This window comes from Neoarius graeffei, chromosome 19 (assembly GCF_027579695.1).
Source record: "Neoarius graeffei isolate fNeoGra1 chromosome 19, fNeoGra1.pri, whole genome shotgun sequence".
Lineage (NCBI taxonomy): Eukaryota > Metazoa > Chordata > Actinopteri > Siluriformes > Ariidae > Neoarius > Neoarius graeffei.
In genome coordinates this window covers 35,595,655-35,616,490 of record NC_083587.1, presented here as the reverse complement: position 1 = coordinate 35,616,490, position 20,836 = coordinate 35,595,655, and the positions used below count along the sequence as shown (strand labels likewise).

The 20,836-nt window shown below is 42.4% G+C and overlaps 1 protein-coding gene across 1 annotated transcript in view; it reads left to right on the top strand.

The window, feature by feature from the left end:
• Positions 1–1,539: 1,539 nt before the first annotated feature.
• hs6st1b (heparan sulfate 6-O-sulfotransferase 1b) overlaps positions 1,540–20,836 on the top strand; it is a 160,288-nt gene continuing 140,991 nt past the window's right edge. The window contains exon 1 of the mRNA XM_060900023.1: positions 1,540–2,354. Coding sequence (XP_060756006.1) covers positions 1,834–2,354 — 521 coding nt within the window. The 5' untranslated portion in view covers positions 1,540–1,833. The remainder of the gene's footprint in view (positions 2,355–20,836) is intronic.

Below are 20,836 nucleotides of genomic sequence, written 5' to 3'. Positions count from 1 at the left end.
AATTTAGTCTTCAGGAGAGACTGCCTGCACACAGTACTAATGGTTATTTTTTCTTACATGAAAACTGAGGCATTTATATTATATTTTAAGGTAACTTCATGTTGTGCTGTGAGGTTCTATGCACTTTAACTTTTGAACCAACAGGTGCATTTGGATAAGTAAAGCCTATTTTTCTGCATTTTTGTAGTCCTAGTAATCTTTTATATTGGTAAAGTTGTTTATATGATCATTTCTCAGTGTCTTTTGTTTTTTAATCAATAATTTTTCAGTAATAACTTAATATTTAACATATCACTCAATTTTAATCACAAAAAGAGAAAATCGCAACAATTTCTCGCAACTTTCACTTCCTCCTGCAATGTAATCGCAACAAAAACCTAAAAAACACCACAACTTTCATCGCAATTTTTTGGAAACCCACTGCAACATCAGACATTTTAGCCCACAATAATCACAAAAAAGGCCCGCGAAGTCCTGGGGGGACTGCACTATGGGTGTACCCTGTCTCTCGCCCATAGTCAGATGGGATAGGCTCCAGCTTGCCGGTTTCCCTGTAGAACAGGATAAGCAGCTATGGATGGATGGATGGATGGATTATTCATTTTTCTGTTATTCTTACAGCAAGTCTACTTTTCTTATTTATTTACTGGGTGATAATCTGAGAGAGGGTGGCACGGTGGTGTAGTGGTTAGCGCTGTCGCCTCACAGCAAGAAGGTCCGGGTTCGAGCCCCGTGGCCGGCGAGAGCCTTTCTGAGCGGAGTTTGCATGTTCTCCCCGTGTCCGCGTGGGTTTCCTCCGGGTGCTCCGGTTTCCCCCACAGTCCAAAGACATGCAGGTTAGGTTAACTGGTGACTCTAAATTGACCGTGGATGTGAGTGTGAATGGTTGTCTATGTGTCAGCCCTGTGATGACCTGGCGACTTGTCCAGGGTGTACCCTGCCTTTCACCCGTAGTCAGCTGGGATAGGCTCCAGCTTGCCTGCAACCCTGTAGAACAGGATAAGCAGCTATGGATGGATGGATGGATGAATTATTCATTTTTCTGTTATTCTTACAGCAAGTCTACTTTTCTTATTTATTTACTGGGTGATAATCTGAGAGAAGGCGGCACGGTGGTGTAGTGGTTAGCGCTGTCGCCTCACAGCAAGAAGGTCCTGGGTTCGAGCCCCATGGCCGGTGAGGGGCTTTCTGTGTGGAGTTTGCATGTTGTCCGCGTGGGTTTCCTCTGGGTGCTCCGGTTTCCCCCACAATCCAAAGACATGCAAGTTAGGTTAACTGGTGACTCTAAATTGACCGTGGATGTGAGTGTGAATGGTTGTCTATGTGTCAGCCCTGTGATGACCTGGCGACTTGTCCAGGGTGCCTTTCACCCGTAGTCAGCTGGGATAGGCTCCAGCTTGCCTGCAACCCTGTAGAAATTACATGAGATGAGATGAGATAAAATACACAGTCGGCGTAGGACACCAACCAGAGTATTAAAAATGCTCGGCTTGCTTTTACTCTTAGTGAACCGTGTGTGTGTGTGTTGTGAAAGTGAGTGGGTGTCGCTCGAGCACTACACAATGATCACACGAGACGAGGAAGCCTGCGGTTCAGCGGAAACACAATCGATCTATGAAAGTCCCGTTTGCTCTCGTTTGGTTTCAGACGCTCAGGGTTAACGCTTGGATTAGGATTAGGCTCTTGGTGGATAATAATGTGCCAGTGTTTAATCTGTGTGCGCGCGGGCGCCGCGGTTTGCTGAGCCTCTCCGGTCCCGTTGATCTAATGGAGGGCGCGAGAATCGAGCCAAATCCGCTACCCGAGACCCCGCTGTGTGAGACATGGTGACAGATGAACATCACGGGAAGGACCATGGCTGAGCGGGCCAGCAAATTCGTGCTGATCATCGTTGGCTCCGTGTTCTTCATGCTCATTCTGTACCAGTACGTCGCGCCTGGTGCGATAAACTTCGGCTCGCCGGCGCATGGTTACCTCCCCGAGGAGGACATGACCATCTTCCCGACGCCGGATCCGCACTATGTGAAAAAGTACTACTTCCCGGTGAAGGATTTGGAGCGAAGTGTGGACTTCGAGATCAAGGGCGAGGACGTGATCGTGTTCCTGCATATCCAGAAAACAGGCGGCACGACATTCGGACGGCACCTGGTACAAAACGTGCGGCTGGAGGTGCCGTGCGACTGCAGACCGGGCCAGAAAAAGTGCACTTGCTACCGACCGAACCGCAAGGAAACGTGGCTCTTCTCACGCTTTTCTACCGGCTGGAGCTGCGGCTTGCACGCGGACTGGACCGAACTGACCAACTGCGTTCCCGGAGTCCTCAACAGGAAGGAGAGCAAGACAAAGAAACTGAGGTGAGCTGCTGTGCGGAGTGCATTTAAATCCCCTGACACCTTTCAGGACTTCATAAGCGCATTGTAGTGCCTGGTTTTGTTTTGGAAGTCTCGCACTTTTGGCTTTTTTTTTTTTTTACAGGGTTCGTGTCCTGGAGGAAAAGTGCTCATACAACTGAACATACAATATGTCTTCATTCTCCACAAATACTTGTTGTTTCTCTCTACACTATCATACACACAATACAGTAGTACTAAACTGGACCTTTCCTGTCCTGGGAATATGAATACATTGTATCTTTAAAATGAGTTAAAGTGCTAAAGGGCTTGCAGGTGCCACCCCAGCGACAATGGCAGTACAGTTTAGTACCCTTTGTTTCTGATGCCCCTTTTTGACTAACAGGGAACAAGTTCTTGAACCGGTTCCGTTCAGGATTCTTTGAACCTAGTGAACCAGCCCGTTTTTTCACCAGTTTTGAATTGAACCATTGTAATCAAGGATGCATCATGAACATGCACAATTCATCTCATCTCATTATCTCTAGCCGCTTTATCCTTCTACAGGGTCGCAGGCAAGCTGGAGCCTATCCCAGCTGACTACGGGCGAAAGGCGGGGTACGCCCTGGACAAGTCGCCAGGTCATCACAGGGCTGACACATAGACACAGACAACCATTCACACTCACACCTACGGTCAATTTAGAGTCACCAGTTAACCTAACCTGCATGTCTTTGGACTGTGGGGGAAACCGGAGCACCCGGAGGAAACCCACGCGGACACGGGGAGAACATGCAAACTCCGCACAGAAAGGCCCTCGCCGGCCCCGGGGCTCGAACCCAGGACCTTCTTGCTGTGAGGCGACAGCGCTAACCACTACACCACCGTGCCGCCCCTGCACAATTCATAACAGGAATAAACAGGAGTAGCAAGATGGCAGAGTGCACTGATTGATTGATTGATTGATTGATTACCTGCAATCTTTTGTTCTGTTATCGCAGAGATAACATTCCCCCCCCCATTTTTGTGCTCAGCTTCTTCTCCAAACTAGAAGAAACCTGTATTTTTAGAAGAAACCTTTATTCGTCACATGCACACTTCAAGCACAGTGAAATTCATCCTCTGCATTTAACTCATCTGAAGCAGTGAACACACACACACACACACACAGAGCGCCCGGGGAGCAGTCAGGGGTTCGGTACCTTGCTCAAGGGCACCTCAGCCCACGTCAACCTAACTGCATGTTTTTGGATTGTGGGGGAAACCGGAGCACCCGGAGGAAACCCACGCAGACACGGGGAGAACATGCAAACTCCACACAGAAAGGCCCTCGCCAGCCGCTGGGATCGAACCCAGGACCTTCTTGCTGTGAGGCGTCAGTGCTAACCACTACACCACCGTGCCACCCTGCTAGATCATATTTGAAATAATTTCTATAAGAAAAGCCGTCTTTCATCTCATCTCATTATCTGTAGCCGCTTTATCCTGTTCTACAGGGTCGCAGGCAAGCTGGAGCCTATCCCAGCTGACTACAGGCGAAAGGCGGGGTACACCCTGGACAAGTTGCCAGGTCATCGCAGGGCTGACACATATGGGCCTTTTCCACTACCCTTTTTCAGCTCACTTCAGCCCAACACGGCTCGCGTTTCGACTACCTCAGAGCAGCACGACTGAGCTCACTTCAGCCTTACTCAGCACCCAAAACTCGCACGGTTTTGGAGTGGGGCTGAAGTGAGCCCAACCGAGCCGAGTGGGGCTAGGGGCTTGAGGAGACACTCCCCTGTGCACTGATTGGTGAGGAGGAGTGTCCTCACATGCCCACACACGCCCCGCGAGCACGCTGGGATCTGTAAACACCGTAAACCCGGAAGAAGAAGAATTACGACAAAGAAGAAGAAGAAGATCAGAAAACTAGAAGATGGAAGACAACAAGCCACAGCACCAAGACCAGCAACACTAACGACTCCATGTTTATTGTTTACTATCCGGGTCATGAGACTACCGCTTAAAAGGTCACTGATGTCACTGTTTGCGCCACCTAACGACATCACGTGACATCCACCCACTTTCGTTAACTCCACCCAATGTGTCCACCCACTTCCAGCCAGCACGGTTCAGCGCGGTTGTAGTCGAAATGCAACTCCAACAGCCCCACTCAGCTTGACTCAGCTCAACACCGCACGGCTCAGCCCAACTCAGCCGCGTTGGTAGTGGAAAAGCCCCTTTAGACACAGACAACCATTCACACTCACACCTACGGTCAATTTAGAGCCGCCAATTAGCCTAACCTGCATGACTTTGGGGGAAACCGGAGCAAACCCGCACAGACACGGGGAGAGCATGCAAACTGGACGTAGAAAGGCCCTTACTGGCCGCTGGGATCGAACCCAGGACCTTCTTGCTGTGAGGCGACAGTGCTAACCACTACACCACCGTGCCGCCCTGCTAGATTATATTTGAAATAATTTCTATAAGAAAAGCCGTCTTTCATATGCCTGATAAAGTCGTTTGTAAGAGTGACAACGTGAAGAACCCTATAGTCTGCTAGATGTTACCCCACCACCACCACTTTTTTTTCTTTTTTTTTTTTAAAAAATATTGCACCACCAATCTGTCTAACTCTGCTTCCGATTACTGTTCTGAGTAAAGAGGCTCATTGTGGATTAAAAATCTCATGATTGTTGCGCTAATGTTTTAATGTTGTGCAATGTTCTGAGTCATTTCTCCATCTCATTTATACAAAATGACTACATTAATGCAGAAAAAAGAGGGTGTTTTTTGCGTAATGACTCTCTGGAATATGACAAAGCTCTATGGCTACAAGTTTACAGGAAATCTGGCAGCATCATATGAATCCTGGGAAAACAGGAAGATGATGTTAAAATTGCACTCCTTAGCCTGGTTTACTTGTCAGGAAATAAAAATTAAATTCTAAAATGCTTGTTGTAAACAGGCTGAGTCACTTTATGATACAAATATAGGGAACAGAATTGTGTACTTGGGTTCCTGTTTTACACACATACTACTTCTTGCTCCATGCGTTGCACACAATCAGGGTTCTCCAAAGGATATTTGGGTGGTTAATGGTTCCATTCCAAACAATTTATAAAAGGGAAGCCCTCTTTTGTAGGCCTGAATATAGAACTGTAATAATCGAGAATAAAACAAACAAACTGAGGATACCTGTAGATTGCTAAAAGAAACTCATTTTTTCAGGCTCTTATCACAGATCTCTACTTCTTATTTCAGAAAATGCTGACACAATTAAACTCCTTGGAAATGAAAATACTTAGTGGTTTCTGTAATGCTTTTAATTGTGTGTCCTGTTGTGAGTTATTTCTGCAAAAAGTCTGAATTAATGGGAAAAAAATGATTTCTTGTCATAAGCCTCTGGAATATGGCAATGCTCCAAGGCTACAATTTTGCAGGAGGTCCAGTGTATCCTGGAAAAAAAAAAGAAAAACAGGAAGATGATGTTAAAATTCCTGATACTCCTCAGCTTGGTTACTGGGAGGGGAAAAGTGTTCACGTTCACTTTATCTCTCATGAAATGAGCCAAACTTTGGTATTTGCAAACAGAAGAAAGTAATTCCTTGCTCATTAACACCTTTGAGTGCTTGTTCTTGCATATGATGCACATGATGTTTCAAACAGCTGGAGTGATTGGTGAGGGAAATGAGGCTTGCTGTATCACATAAAAAAGAAAACCTGTATTCTTCTGCTTAATTGTCTCCACTAGTATTTTGGTGGAAAAAAGGAAGGATGGAAGGCACACTTTCAGTACAGAAGATAATGCTGACAGAAAGTGGGCATGTCACAGACGGTTATGTTCAATGAGCGGGGTCTAAAACCCAGATCAAGTGGTCTAAAACTATACAACACTGAGTTCATCAGTCGTAAAGCACAAACGCAATCTGGGCTACATTGTAAACTCGAATGAGGGTGAAACTAAGGTCACAAGTGCACTTGTCATGGCCTCCAGATGTGTTTTGTGTATTTTGTACCTACGTATTTGTGTATGGCCTAGAACTTGACATTTCCAGGGTTTGTTATGAAGTGCAATAATTCTGGTTTTGTTCTGTTTAAAAGGATTTTATACATAGCACAAACAGCAGTAAGTTTACTTCTTTCCTTAAAAACTCCAGTTAAATATCTCATTTTAAATAAAAATACTTTAGTGGTTAGCTTATTAATGGTCCTTTTGTTCTGGTGTGAGTGTTGGATTAATCTCCTGCTCTTTAATGGGTTTTATGAGCGCTGCAGAAGCTCATTATGATCATCATGGTGTGTGCAGTAAGGATTACGGGCATGTCCCGGGGGTAATATCGCAGTAATATATATATTACACACACACACACACACACACACACACACACACACACACACACACACACACAGAGTGTGGCTTAACCAGGAGATTGAGAGCTCTTGTTGAAGATTAGTGTCTCAGAATAAGGTGGACATGGTGGCAGATAAATGACAGTGGTGATGGTGGCGGCTATGGATTTTGAGTTATTAAGCTGTACTGTGTATTCATATACCATGTAGATGGTCTAGTATCAGATGAAAACCTGATTGAGCCCATTCAAGATATTTCCACAACATTTATTTTGCTTTGTCAATTTCTCCTGATTTAATTTAATTAGTATTTATATCGTTTTCAAGTAAATGTCACGGTTGGAATGATATATAAATTATATATATATTTGGTTTTGTTCTCTAGTTAGATGAAAACCAAGCATTCATGAGACAGTGGACTGTATGAGGAAGTGAAGGTATCTCTCAAAAGTTTTCACTCTTTGAACCATCAGCCATATAACCAGGGAAGAACCTTGGCATCCTTCCGTCACAATGATCTTATTGTGGCTCTAAAGTCCCCTAACCACATGAATCGTAACATTAGGCGTGCCCCCTGAGTGTTCGCTGTGATTTTACTAGGTGAGTCACTTATTTTCACTTCGAAGCAGCTTTTATTGCTCCCATTAAACACACAGGAGTTGAGTTCTCTAACACTAACACATAGCCACTAGCAGCAGGTTGTGTGCAACATCTGTGTGCTAGGTTAAGCAGCTGCTTGACTAAATAATTACACAGCAAATAGCATTATATTTCTCCCAGCTTTACTGCCTTAAGTATGTTCTGGGTGAGTAGAATGCAACTAGGCTTTTCCCATGTATCTGGTTTCTAAAAGACGTGGTTGTTTGTCAAACATTTGGGTTTTTCCACAGTGGAAAAGTTAGATGAACTAAGTAAAGTAAATTTCATTGGCGCTCTTGAGATGATTTAGCCTTTGAATGCTTTCCAGAAAACATCTAAGCCCCATTCGAGTCCTTATTCCTGATAATGGAGACAGGTAGTTAATGAAGATCATGAAAAAGTACAAAATGTCCCATCGGCACTCGTGTTGGTTTATATCCAGTTTCAATTCAGGGTGTTTCTAGTTTCACTTTATTTCAGTAAATTTCTGATTTAGTCAATTAGCCATAATTGTCTGCACAAATCAGTGCTCTCTAGATTTGTCTCTCATTCATCTCTCAGACAGCAAGCCTATATGCAGTACTCAAGTATCTTCCTGCTGAACCCACATGAGCAACTGTTTTGAGAGGCCTGTGTTTATCAAGTATCTCAGATGAGGAATATTGATTTAGGATCATCTTCCCACATAATATGTGGGAAAGGTTGAAAACAAAACATGCAGCAGCAGAAAAAACGGAGTTAGTTTAGAACATACAACATAGTTGTGGTCTGATAAGTTCCCTGAGCAAAAATGAGTCACGGTATATTATCATGTCTTGCCTAGACTTTATTTAGGACTCCGAGCTGGTAAGAACAGCACTGATAGAGATGCTACAGTACTGTGGAAAATGAGTCAGAAGATTACAAGAGTGGGAAAAGAGTGTTAATAATTTTGTTATATCTAAAGGATACCTGTCATCACCAAATTTGGCACTGTGCCACAATAGGAAGTGTCTCTAAACATTTTGATAAAATTACGGGATTATTTGGAACAGTCGGTGAAACACCTCATAAAATTGAGCTGATGGAGTGTTCGAGGTAGAGTGGGCTAAAACTGACAGATACAGTCTCAAGACAATGGTGGCATGCTTACTTGGCAACATGTACAGTACTTAAGGAGAGGGGAAGCTTAGCAGCTATAAACAGACATTCCTTCATTCGCCAGGCTCATTTGTTTCTCTCTTGAAGTTAAAGAGATAGCTGTTACAGAGAAACCAGAAAGCCCTTTGTCTTGAAGACTATCATATTGAAAAATGGAAAGGAACAACTTTGCCTCTGAATGTTACAATGCCCTCTGGCGACTCCTTCCAAAACAATAATTATACAACAGTTAGTTGTTCAAGGGGAATTTCCAGTGTTCTCAAAGTTTAGGGGAATAAAAGGGTACAAGGCAGAGAATAGGAGGGTACAATTAAAAAGGCTGAAGCCCTTCACCGTGAACCATAGGTGAGAAAAATGGGAAACAGGTTATCTGAGACACAGTTTCAAGGCATGTGGGGAGGAATTTCCAATTTATTGTAAACAGCAAAATAGAGTCTGAAGTGATGGTAATCAATACTAAAAAAATTAATAGAACTGCCATATAGTAATGAATCAAAAAGAAATTTGACAATATAAAACTTTATATATTTTTGATGTTTACAAAATCAAGTAACAGTTACAATAATTTGATTTTGTAAACATCAAAAATGTATGTTTTGTGTAGTCAAATTTCTTTTTGATTCATTATTCAATTTCTGAACAATCTGAGTATTGATCTAATCCTAAAGCTTCTGTAACAGTGTCTGTAGTGATATCAGGTACTGAACTTGATTCAGGTTTTATACATGTTCTGTCTTCCCCTTTATCCTTCTAGTCTTTGAAAGGAACTGCTCTGTTGCTTTTGCACAATGTGCCAAGCAGGCTGAGTGGGTTTGACCCAAAACAGGCTGTATACAATAATGGGATAGCGATCGATATTTATAATTTAATATTTAACCGACCAGAATTTATACATGGACCCATACACAGACATATTTCACTCGGTAATCATAATGATGGCTAAAATTAGATTTACCTGTGGTTCGTGGCCTTTTTGAAAACCAGGCATCTAATGTGCCACTCCGCTTCTTAGTTGCCATTTCTAGCCATGTGGTAGCGTGGCTCAATCACAGTACACGAAACATTGTCAACACCTTGTCAGCCAGTCAGATTATACCTTAGTTACAGCACACAGCAGCATAATTAGATTAGATTAGATTAGATTCACTTTATTCATCCCACACCGGGGAAATTCACGTGTTACAGTAGCAAGAAAATGTCAAACAGATAACAAATAAAACTGAAATAAAAATTAGACAAACGAAGGATTAAATACAGAGGGCTATTTGCATTATCTACCATGAAAAAGTATAGAAAAATTGCCTTATTGAGAAGCTTGGAAAAATTGCATATTACAGGTGGACCCTGTATATGTACACACATGTATACATAAATTATATATATATATATATATATATATTAGTGCGGGCGGCACGGTGGTGTAGTGGTTAGTGCTGTCGCCTCACAGCAAGAAGGTCCTGGGTTCGAGCCCCGGGGCCGGCGAGGGCCCCTCTGTGTGGAGCTTGCATGTTGTCCGCGTGGGTTTCCTCCGGGTGCTCCGGTTTCCCCCACAGTCCAAAGACATGCAGGTTAGGTTAACTGGTGACTCTAAATTGACCGTAGGTGTGAATGGTTGTCTGTGTCTATGTGTCAGCCCTGTGATGACCTGGCGACTTGTCCAGGGTGTACCCCGCCTTTCACCCGTAGTCAACTGGGATAGGCTCCAGCTTGCTTGCGACCCTGTAGAAGGATAAAGTGGCTAGAGATAATGAGATGAGATATATTAGTGCTGTCAAGCGATTAAAATATTTAATCGCGATTAATGTCGCGACTGTCATAGTTAACTCGCAATTTAATCGCACATTTTTGTCACATGAAAAACCATTGTAATTCTCTTATCAGCATAAAAAAGTGAATGGGCTTGCTTTGTACCAATGTTTTCTTTTTTTATTGCAGAGCATAACACGTCTTGTCACAGCCACTGACATCCATAACTTCCATATTAGATGAGAAAACCAAGGGATGAAAAATAAAGTGCATATCACTGTGAAAATAAAAAATGTTTTATTTTACTCTTCATTAGTTTCTTTTGAAGAGAAGTATTTGCCATAAAAGAAGAAAAAAACAGATAACAAAAATAAAAACATTCATCATACGTTCAAAAACGTTCATCATAGTGTGGCACTGTATTATCTAATTCTCACTGCTTATAACTCTACACCTACCCGGTGGAGATGAGCTGGGAAACTGAAGACTGAAGGAAAAGTATTGAAAAGTATTTTTCCAGTCTCACCTGTGAAAGGTAATCCCATGTGATCTCGTTTGGACGGTAAACCTGTTGGTACAGTTAAACGCAGCACATGAATGAGGCATCTTTATTCTCCACTTTGCCCCATCCAATATGGTGGCGAGGATGTTTATATGTCTGTGCCTTTCTCCATCACTCACACGTACTCTTATTGAAGCAGCGCGCGACAAGCCTCAACAGGAACTACGGGTGACTCGCAGGGCCAAATTAGAATTTGCGTTAACGGCACTATTTTTTAAAATCGCGTTAAATTGAGATCACGTTAACGCGTTATTATCGCGTTAACTTTGACAGCACTAATGTATATAAAAGTATGCATAAAAATAGTTTAGGGCCTATATTATTGCACATATTAATGCATCGATGAGAGATGGCAGAGGCTGCCATAATGGCTGCCTCTCTTTCCTACGGACGTGTTAGTGGCTATTTGGCCATTATTTAGTTGAATAAAAATTTCACATCGCATGCTGCTCAGTTTTGTACAGATATGTAAACAAAAATTTTTGTTACTCAGTGAAAAATAGACAGCGGCGGCAAATCCTACTACAGATGGCGATTTGCTGTCGCCGACCAGCTACTTTTGAAACCTCTGAGTTTCAAGAGTGCTGATATTTTGCGATAACAGCAATGGGACTTTTCACTGTTTTTCACTCTGCTTGTCATGTAAAAGTCTTGTTCCTGGTTCTAATTAGTTACTATTTTAGCGTTAGCAATATCATCAGCAGACACAGCAAATGATACTTTTCAGGAATATAACTTTTGACTTAAAATATGAAAGCTCATCAGATGAAGATGAAAAAGACGAAGGGATGCCAATTTTACCTTTCATGGGAATATCCAAATCAATGTGAGGTACAGTAGCAAGCTGACATGCTATAAAGTGAGTATGGCTTCTTTGGGATGTATGTCCACGCACAATGCAAAAATAAATGTAACATTTGGGTATATTGTGTCAAGTGAATATCGGCACAGCTGTGATTATTTTATACAGCAGTTCAGTAAAGAAGAAGTTAATATAGAATAACTGACATTTCGAACACAATATGACCAAATGTTCTGTTTATTTTTGCTCCCATGGTGGGAATAGATCCCAAGGAGCTACACTGACCTTATAGCACATCAGCTAGCTTGTTAACTAGCTTACCTTGGTTTGTACGTTCCCCTTAAGTGTTTCCGGTGAAATTGGCTTCCCTCCTTCCTTTTGATCTCTGTTGAGCTTTCATATTTGAAGTCAACCATTATATTCATGGAAAACATTGCCATGTCCGCTGATGATGTTGCTAACAGCTGTTTTGACCTACTGTAGGATGTGGAATTTTATGTGGCGAGCACAGATGAGTAGAGTGATATACACACACGGTGAAACTTCCCAATGCAGTTATACCAAATATTAGCACTTTTGGAATGCTGCTAGACCAGTCAAATTAGTGGACTGGAACTAATTGAATGATAATGAACTATACATCACATGTTTAAACTGTTTTATAGTTACATTTAATGTTATGGAGTGTCCACAGGACAAGTTAGTTCCTGATATTGCTGACTTTATAGAAGCTATAAACAGTTGTTCCTTCCCTTTTTTCCTTTTCTTTTCTCTTAAAGTTAATGAGACAAACACAGCTTGTCATGCTACTGAGAAAATGGAATGTGCAGAATCCTCTGTCCTGAGGACTTTCCCATGTCAGAAGACTAACTGACAATTACAAAACACTGACACCTTCCAAAGACTCCTTTCGTAAATTATAACAAATATTTACTTACAAAAAACTTCACCATATCAAGGAATAGATGTTTTCCAGATCTGTTTATTATTAGTCTTAAGTTCATGTGGAACACATTAATATAAATCTATTATTGGCACCTCTAGAACCACTCTCAGAGCCATGCTGTTCTGAACATTAATCAACACTTTCTGGTTTGAGAATTCAACTCTACTATTGCCAAAAGGAAGTTAATCTGTGCTTTCCAACCAATCAGAATTGAGAATGCATCAGTGATTGTTGTATAAGTACTATATGAAGGTCAATCAAGCATGAAGGACACTGGAACTTTCAGTTCACCTTCAGTGGAGATGAGGCTGGCAAATGGGGCATGTTCTCATGTACTTTATTAAAACAGGGCAGTATAAAAGCTTGAAGGCTGATTATGAAAGGAAGGTTAAGAGAGCACTGGGATCAGGGGTTATAGATAGCCCCTTGATGGGTTTGAACACTCTTTAGCCCGCTGGTGTAATTTTGGAGAAAGGTGTGTCCTGGTGGTAATAATAGCAGAGCTGGCTCCAGGATGTGATTTAGTATGAAGCCTGAGGACAGGCCAGCCTGAGCTGGCACAGAGCTTGCTAAGCCCTTAACTGCCTGTCTACTGAGACAAATGAGGAGCAAGTTCTCTTTAGCTATACCTCGCTTTTACTTCCCCTCTCTCTCTCTCTCTCTCTCTCTCTTTCCCATCACCTCAACACCTCTAAGGACCATTACATGAATACTCACCTCTATTCAATCTTCAAAAATCATTCAAATGTTTTATTGGAATGAAATCATTGGTACTGCTGTATTTTCAGCGTTCACTCTTTTTACATTTTGTACTCATTGCAAAATGTAACTCGGGAGGGGAATTAATGAGGGGGAGGAATTATTATTTTTAGGAGCAGTTTGCACATTCAACAGATCAGAATATATAAGATTTTTAACATACTACACTGGATTCATTTCAACTTCTTTGGTCATTGTATGACAGTAATTGGGCCATTTTGACCATTACTCCTGCTGATGCTGTCTGGCAACTGAGAATGAAAGGGCTTATACAAGTGACTTACTTGTATCACACCATTAACATGTCCCAGAAAAAGATTCATTTGTTAGGCCAAAGCTCAGAGTTTCATTCCTAATTTATGAAAATTGACAATTTTGCCTGACTTCACAGTGGTGGATAAATCATAAATTTATTAGCCTGCCCACTGGGGTGACTAGGTTAAAAGTGGTGTTCACTAACATAATATAGTGAGGCATTTAATGCTAGTGCATTAATAAAGGGAACTATATGATTATTGTACTCTTCTAACAAAATTTCTAATGTTTCTTTCTTGAAGAAGAAGAAGAAGAAGAAGCTTTTATTTCTCACATGCACACTCAGGCCCACTTTACACGGGGACGGTATAAAACAAAAACGCAAAAGTCCGTTTTCGTGCTCACTTTTTTCCGCGTCTACACGACCGTTTTCAAGGAGGAAATCTGCGTCTATACGGTGACGCATAAATGTCTCCGTTATGTCTGCACGCATGCGCAACGTCTTCTGTCTTGTCTGATCTGCACATCTGCGCTGCTGTTCTGTCAAGTTATCCTACCAAGCCTACTACGCATGCGCGAAATCCAGGAGGGTAGGAAAATTCAACAGTAGTTTTGTCCCACCGATCAGCTGGGCTGATAGAAAATCGGTGAGAATTTCACGCATTTGCTGATTTTTATGTTTTGTGCGTATTGGTCGAGTCTTTGGCCGAGTCAAATAATTTATAATGACTTGTTTTGAATAATAAAACGGTCTGTATGAGAACTTGCTAGGATAACTTTACAGAACACCGGTCCGGCTGAGGTACTGTAGTGCTCGAGGGAGGAGCAGGAGCAAACCGAAACTCTTTTAATCTGCCTTTATTAAGTAACACTCACTCTTGTTTCGGTGAAGAAGAGAAAAGGCAGTGTCCATCTCAGCAAAATAAACCCGTTCGGCTGCTAGTTTTGTTTTCAGTCTCGGGTTTATGGTTTCACGAGCGGCTTGAATAGGCGGCGCGCGCGTGCACGTGTGTAACTTGGCGACACCAAACTGAGGAGCTCCAGCCGGGCGGGTGAGCAGGAAAACACATCTACTGCATTGAAACACAAAGCAGCTTGAAGGTCCGTTAGATCGATGTAATCAGACATGCTCTTACTTTTTTACTTACTTTCTTACTTCCCGGGCTGGCATGTGCAGTATATGACATATGTATGACGTAAACGCGTACCCGACGTGAGCAGATCCGAGCAGAGTTTTGCGTATTGGGTAGTTTAGACGGATATGCAACGGGGGCCGTTTTTAACTTATCCACTCTGGAAGGCGTTTTCAATTTTATCCGTTTTTCAGCCTCGGAAACGCCGTCCTCGTGTAAACGAAAGGCACTTCTGATAAAATATTTAGTCGTTTTTATCCGACAGCGTCCTCGTGTAAACGGGCCCTCAGTCACAGTGAAATTCGTCCTCTGCATTTAACCCATATGAAGCAGTGAACACGCATGCATGCACACAAGTGAGCAGTGAGCACACACACATACCCAGAGCAGTGCACCCTTAATAAAAAAGTCAAGAAGTTGTTGGTCTATGGTTATCAACAACAGGAGGTGGTGGTGTATCTTCACATGTTAAAGATATTATTTCAGTCTAGACAGCATATTTATTATTACTTATGTTAACAGTAAGGTGAATTTAATTTATTTTTCCACCTAATGCATGTGACTTCACCTGAGGCAGAAGTAGCATAGCTCTACTGTCTCTCTCACACACACACAAACAGATCTAAAATGGAAAAGAACTGCCGTGTGATTATCAACAATTGGCAGTACAAATAGATTTTTCATTTTTAATAAAAGGAATATTTTAGTTAATGGTGTATTATATTTTACTACAACCTTTACAAATGTGGGTAAATATTTTTTTATAATAAATAAAATTTAATTTTTATAAATAATTTTTTTTTTAATTTAGTAAAATAAATATTTAAGTTGCTATAGGAATAAGAATAGGAAAATAAATGTTGCTTTTTTTTTTTTTTTTAAATATAATAGGAACAGGCAGCACGGTGGTGTAGTGGTTAGCGCTGTCGCCTCACAGCAAGAAGGTCCGGGTTCAAGCCCCGTGGCCGGCAAGGGCCTTTCTGTGCAGAGTTTGCATGTTCTCCCCATGTCCGCATGGGTTTCCTCCGGGTGCTCCGGTTTCCCCCACAGTCCAAAGACATGCAGGTTAGGTTAACTGGTGACTCTAAATTGACCGTGAATGTGAGTGTAAATGGTTGTCTGTGTCTATGTGTCAGCCCTGTGATGACCTGGCGACTTGTCCAGGGTGTACCCCGCCTTTTGCCCGTAGTCAGCTGGGATAGGCTCCAGCTTGCCTGCGACCCTGTAGAAGGATAAAGCGGCTAGAGATAATGAGATGAGATATAATAGGAACATTTAATCCTGAACCAGCTATCATGAATCAAATCGAATTGTGAATTGGGTGGATCGTGACATGTCAACTTTACACTGGACTTTGCCAAGTTTTATCAGTGTTTTGTCAGTGTTAACATAAACACTGTCACTGTTGCATGCAAATTAATCAAACTAGTAAAACCTGTTCATCCAAATCGTTACTTGTCTGGTGTGTGTAATGCAGCAAGTGGTGAGATTTGAAAGTATCAAGGTTCTGACTGAACTTTTTTTTTTTAGAAAATACAATAAGGGGTTGTGGGTTTTTTTATTTATTTTTTCCCCTTTTATGGATGTTTAACCTACTGAGCAGCTGTATTAAAAAAAAAGAAAAGAAATATTGAAGATACAAAATCTGCTTTTCCCAGACACTGGAGCTAGTAATTTGTTCATCCTTGTTTGCTTCTTGCTTGGTACAGTAACCGCAGCAGACATTGTCAGTTATTTTATTCTTAGTGAGGGCGTTGATGGCGAGGAGCTAAGGAACTACAAAATCATGGAGGTGCACAATTATCTACACAGTAATAAAATTGGCTAAATTAATTGTAAAAGAGAGGGCGAGTTTGTTTGCTTAAAGGCTGAGGTTGAGCCTAGCCAGAGCAAAAAAATGGAAATCTTGCAGTCATGCAGCAGCTATCATCTGGAATGTACACAATGTCAGAGTAGAGTGATTGGATTATTGTATTGGTTTACTAATAATGTAATGTTTATATAATGTAAGTCGCTTTGGACAAAAGCATCTGCCAAATACCACAACTATAACCATATTAATCATAAGCACCAAGCTCTAGTCTAATAGAACTCTACCAGCCTACTGTACCGTGATGTCTCTTGTATAGAGATCTTGCAGTCACGTGACCGGAAACTACACAGCCGCCATCTTGTCGGTCAACAGCACAGCTGAATACTGCTGCACTCGTGTACAGAATGGATCAATTTCAACCGACGGACTACACAGCTCATTTTTCTAGTGAACAGATAACTAGATATATGTCTAAAATAAACGATCTACAGATTATTGACCCTTATGGCTTTCCGGACGGAGTTTTCACGACCGTGTCAGTGGATATGGAACTGCCAGCGGAATACCCAGACGTGTATAATTACCTCATCAACTTTCCCTCGCTGTTCAGTGGTGAAGCACTGCGTGCCTATAAATCTCTGGACAGTTATCTCTACAGAAATTCAGGATTTGTCAGCGACTCAGATGTGGCATCTTGTAAACAAGAAAATGATCCTCACTGGATGGGTAAGTCACTTAAGTATTGAGTATAGCACTGACCAGCCGATGATAGAATAGAATAAGGTAATTCTAAATCGTCCGTCTTGTTTACATGGATCTGGCGTTGGAGAGGTAGAGGCTTAGCAGTGGAGGTTTGAGTGCCTGTTTTCTGAGCTTAGTCAACAGGCCGGCTCTGCAGCCTCGCTTTTGCTCCCGGCGCCGCCTCCTTAGCTTTGCTTCCAATAACAATCCACGGAGACCCCGCTGATCTCACTATCTCGTCCGGAATGTTTTTTTTTTTCTCGTCCAGAATGTTGTGCATGCGATGGAAATCGCTACAAACCGTCATTTTCTGCTGGAAACCAATGTCCAGTAAGTCCATACGGTTGTAGTGGATATTGAAGTCCGGTACAGATGAACAACACGCAAAAATACACACAAAAACCATAAAAAACGTGCACAGGTAGGGAGAGCTTGTAGCCGCAGCCGTTGTAGTAGAATTGTATATAGTAGGTTTTTCCAGAAGAAAAGGTAGAAGTAGAAGCAGAAGTAGAACCAGAAGTAGAAGTAGAAGGCAGAAATATGGCGTTTGACCGACAAGATGGCGTCTGTCACAATCTGGATCGGCTGTGACGTCACATGCAAGTGCTCCATAGGCTCAAGAAGCAAAAGCTAGGAGAGAAGCACAGGCTTTACCATTTTAATGCAGATGCAAATGCTGTCAAACCTTGGAAACAATAAACATACCATACTTAAATAATTCCTTGTCTATGTATTTATCCAAGCTTCTTCAACTTCTTAACTCCCCTGATCATTCCATATATTGGATGGCATTTGTAGGCTATTTGTTTACACTAGTACTTTAGCACTGGTCGCTCTTGGATTCTCTTGGCTGCCAAGGCTACATGCACTTATTGTTAGTCGCTTTGAATAAAAACGTCAGCTAAATGACTGTAATGTAGTTTAATGTTTGAAAAATGTACAATGTCTAAACATCAATTACACGGAATTAATGTTGTTGATTAATCCTGTTTCTGGGGGTATAAATTAAACACAGTGGGGTGTTATTCAAGTAAAAATGGTTTTCAATTTTTTTTGTTTGACTAGAGGAAATTTAAGGGCCACTTTATTTTGGCCTGGGCCACTTTATTTTGGCCTGGGCCACTAAGAATTCAGGGATACTGGCCCAAGTGGTGACCAAGCACTGAAGTTAATTTTTAGCCCTGAGACCATGTTCATAGCCAGGAGTTCTCAGATAATGGGCTAGACTTTCAGCGCGTCATGGTGTTGGTACCAAAGAGCAGAAGATGTGGTAGCTGGAGAATAGTGGCTGTGTGTGTGTGTGTGTGTGTGTGTGTGTGTATTATGTGTGTGTTGGCTATGCACAGGCCTTTGTATGCAAATCCAATCAGATCAGTTAGGATTATAAAACCTCTCAATAGTAAAGCGGAATATGGAGTTTATGCAAATCCCTTTAGTGCTTGGTGCTTCTGCTGTACTGTATGTGTGTACAGAAGCAAGAGAAAGAGCAATGCAGTGGGAGGATTGGATCACACCGATCATATTGATCACACCGGTCATATTGCTGACTGCGAGGGCTCGCTGTCTTGCTTAATAAAATCTGCTATAAAAACAGCATTGATAACTTTGACAATTTCCACAACATATACATTTCAGAATATTACACAAGACCGGACAATGCATTCTTTGTGAGTGTTAATTTGTATCAGTAAAGCTGGTAGTATTTACAAAAAAAACAAGTGTTGCCAGCCAAAACAAACCTCGCCGGGCAGCACTTATTTTATACCTATATGTTGATAATGGTAATATTTCTCAATCATCAGCTGTCAGGTTATAGTGCTGTGAAAATCCATGACCTTGAATTTGATATTTCAAAGTCATTCAAGGTCAAAGGTCATGGCGGCAGAGCCCATATGGGACTTCTTATATGTTGATAATGGTAAACATCTGGCTATCATGAACCATTTAAAAGTTATAGCCCTTGACTTTTAGTTTGACCTTTCAAGGTCAAAGATCATGGTGCCAAATGAAAGCCCATATGGCACTTCCTGTAAGTTGATAATATCTGTCTACCATCAACCGTTTTCAAGTTACAGTCCTCTGAAAATCTGTAACCTTGAGTTTGACCTTTCAAGGTCAAAGATCATGGTGCCAAATGAAAGGCATATGGAAGTTCCTGTAATGCTCATAATAGTAAACATTTGTCTATTGGCAACCGTTTTTGAGTTATAATGGAAAATGTTATTTTGACCGAAAGGTTGACCTTTCTGGTAACCTTGACCCGATTATCCCCAAAATTTAATCAGGTAATCTACGGACTATTGCCCACCTACCCTGAAAATTTAAAGTCAATCGGTACAACCGTCTAGACGCTAGATTGTTTCCAAGATGGTGGCGCGCACACACGCAGTGGCTCCTCTCTGTCCCGACAGAATGGTGTTTTCGTGTTTTTGTGTTTTAAAACAGTGTGTATCTGTTCGTCTTTGTCGCATCCATCAGTCTTAAGGCGCACATACTCCCGTGAGTTCCTGCTCGACATCTGCAGAACTATATTCACGGATATAAATCCAGCGGACACGGAAGTGCTATGTGAATACAGTTTGCTCCGGAGGCCTGCTCAATCACCGACCCCCACTCCTGCATCCAGCCCACAGTGGAAGCGCCACAGGCAGAACATGCGGAAGCAGAAGAGGGGCAAGCGCGGAGGTATCCGGGCTAGGCTAGCGGCTAGCCCTCACCGGCCAGCTATCCCTACCATCATTCTGGCCAACGTACGCTCGCTGGACAACAAGCTGGATTATGTCCGCCTACGCCGCTCATCTGTTAAGTCTGTGAGTGAGTGTTGTGTCCTTGTGTTTGTGGAAACATGGCTTAATGACAGCATCCCGGACTGTGCCATTCAGCTAGCCCGGCTAACATGCTACCGCTCAGACAGAGCGCTAGTCGAGGGAGGGAAGACTCGCGGTGGAGGACTCTGTGGTAACATCAGTGATGCCTGGTGCCGGGATGCTGTTGTGATCTGCAAACACTGCTCACCACTGGTGGAGTTTATAATTATTAAGTGCCGACCATTCTACCTGCTGAGGGAATTTACAGCCATATTGCTGGTAGCATTATACATCCCTCCCGGCTCCAATAACAACAGGAGTGAAGCACTGAATGAACTCTATCAGCACATCAGTGAGTAGCAGACAGTCCACCCAGATGCTTTCCTCATCCTGGCTGGGGATTTCAATCATGCAAACCCCAAGAGCGTGTTTCCAAAACTTTATGGACATATCAACTTTCCCACACGTGGAAACAATACTCTGGACCATGCATAAAGACGCCCCTCCCCCACCTTGGGGCCTCAGATCACTCCACTGTTATGCTAATGCCAGCATACAGGCCGCTGGTTAAAGTCACCAAACCAGCTACAAAGCAGATACGTGTGTGGCCAGAGGGGTCCTCAGACGCACTCCAGGACTGTTTTTCCACCATTGACTGGAGCATGTTCAGACAGGTGGCCACCTACAACAACATCACAGATCTACAGGAGTACACGGAGACCGTCACTGCCTACATGAGGAAGTGCATGGACGATGTTACGGTCACCAGAACCATCTCCATTCAGGCCAATCAGAAGCCATGGCTGGCAGGGGAAGTCCACAGGC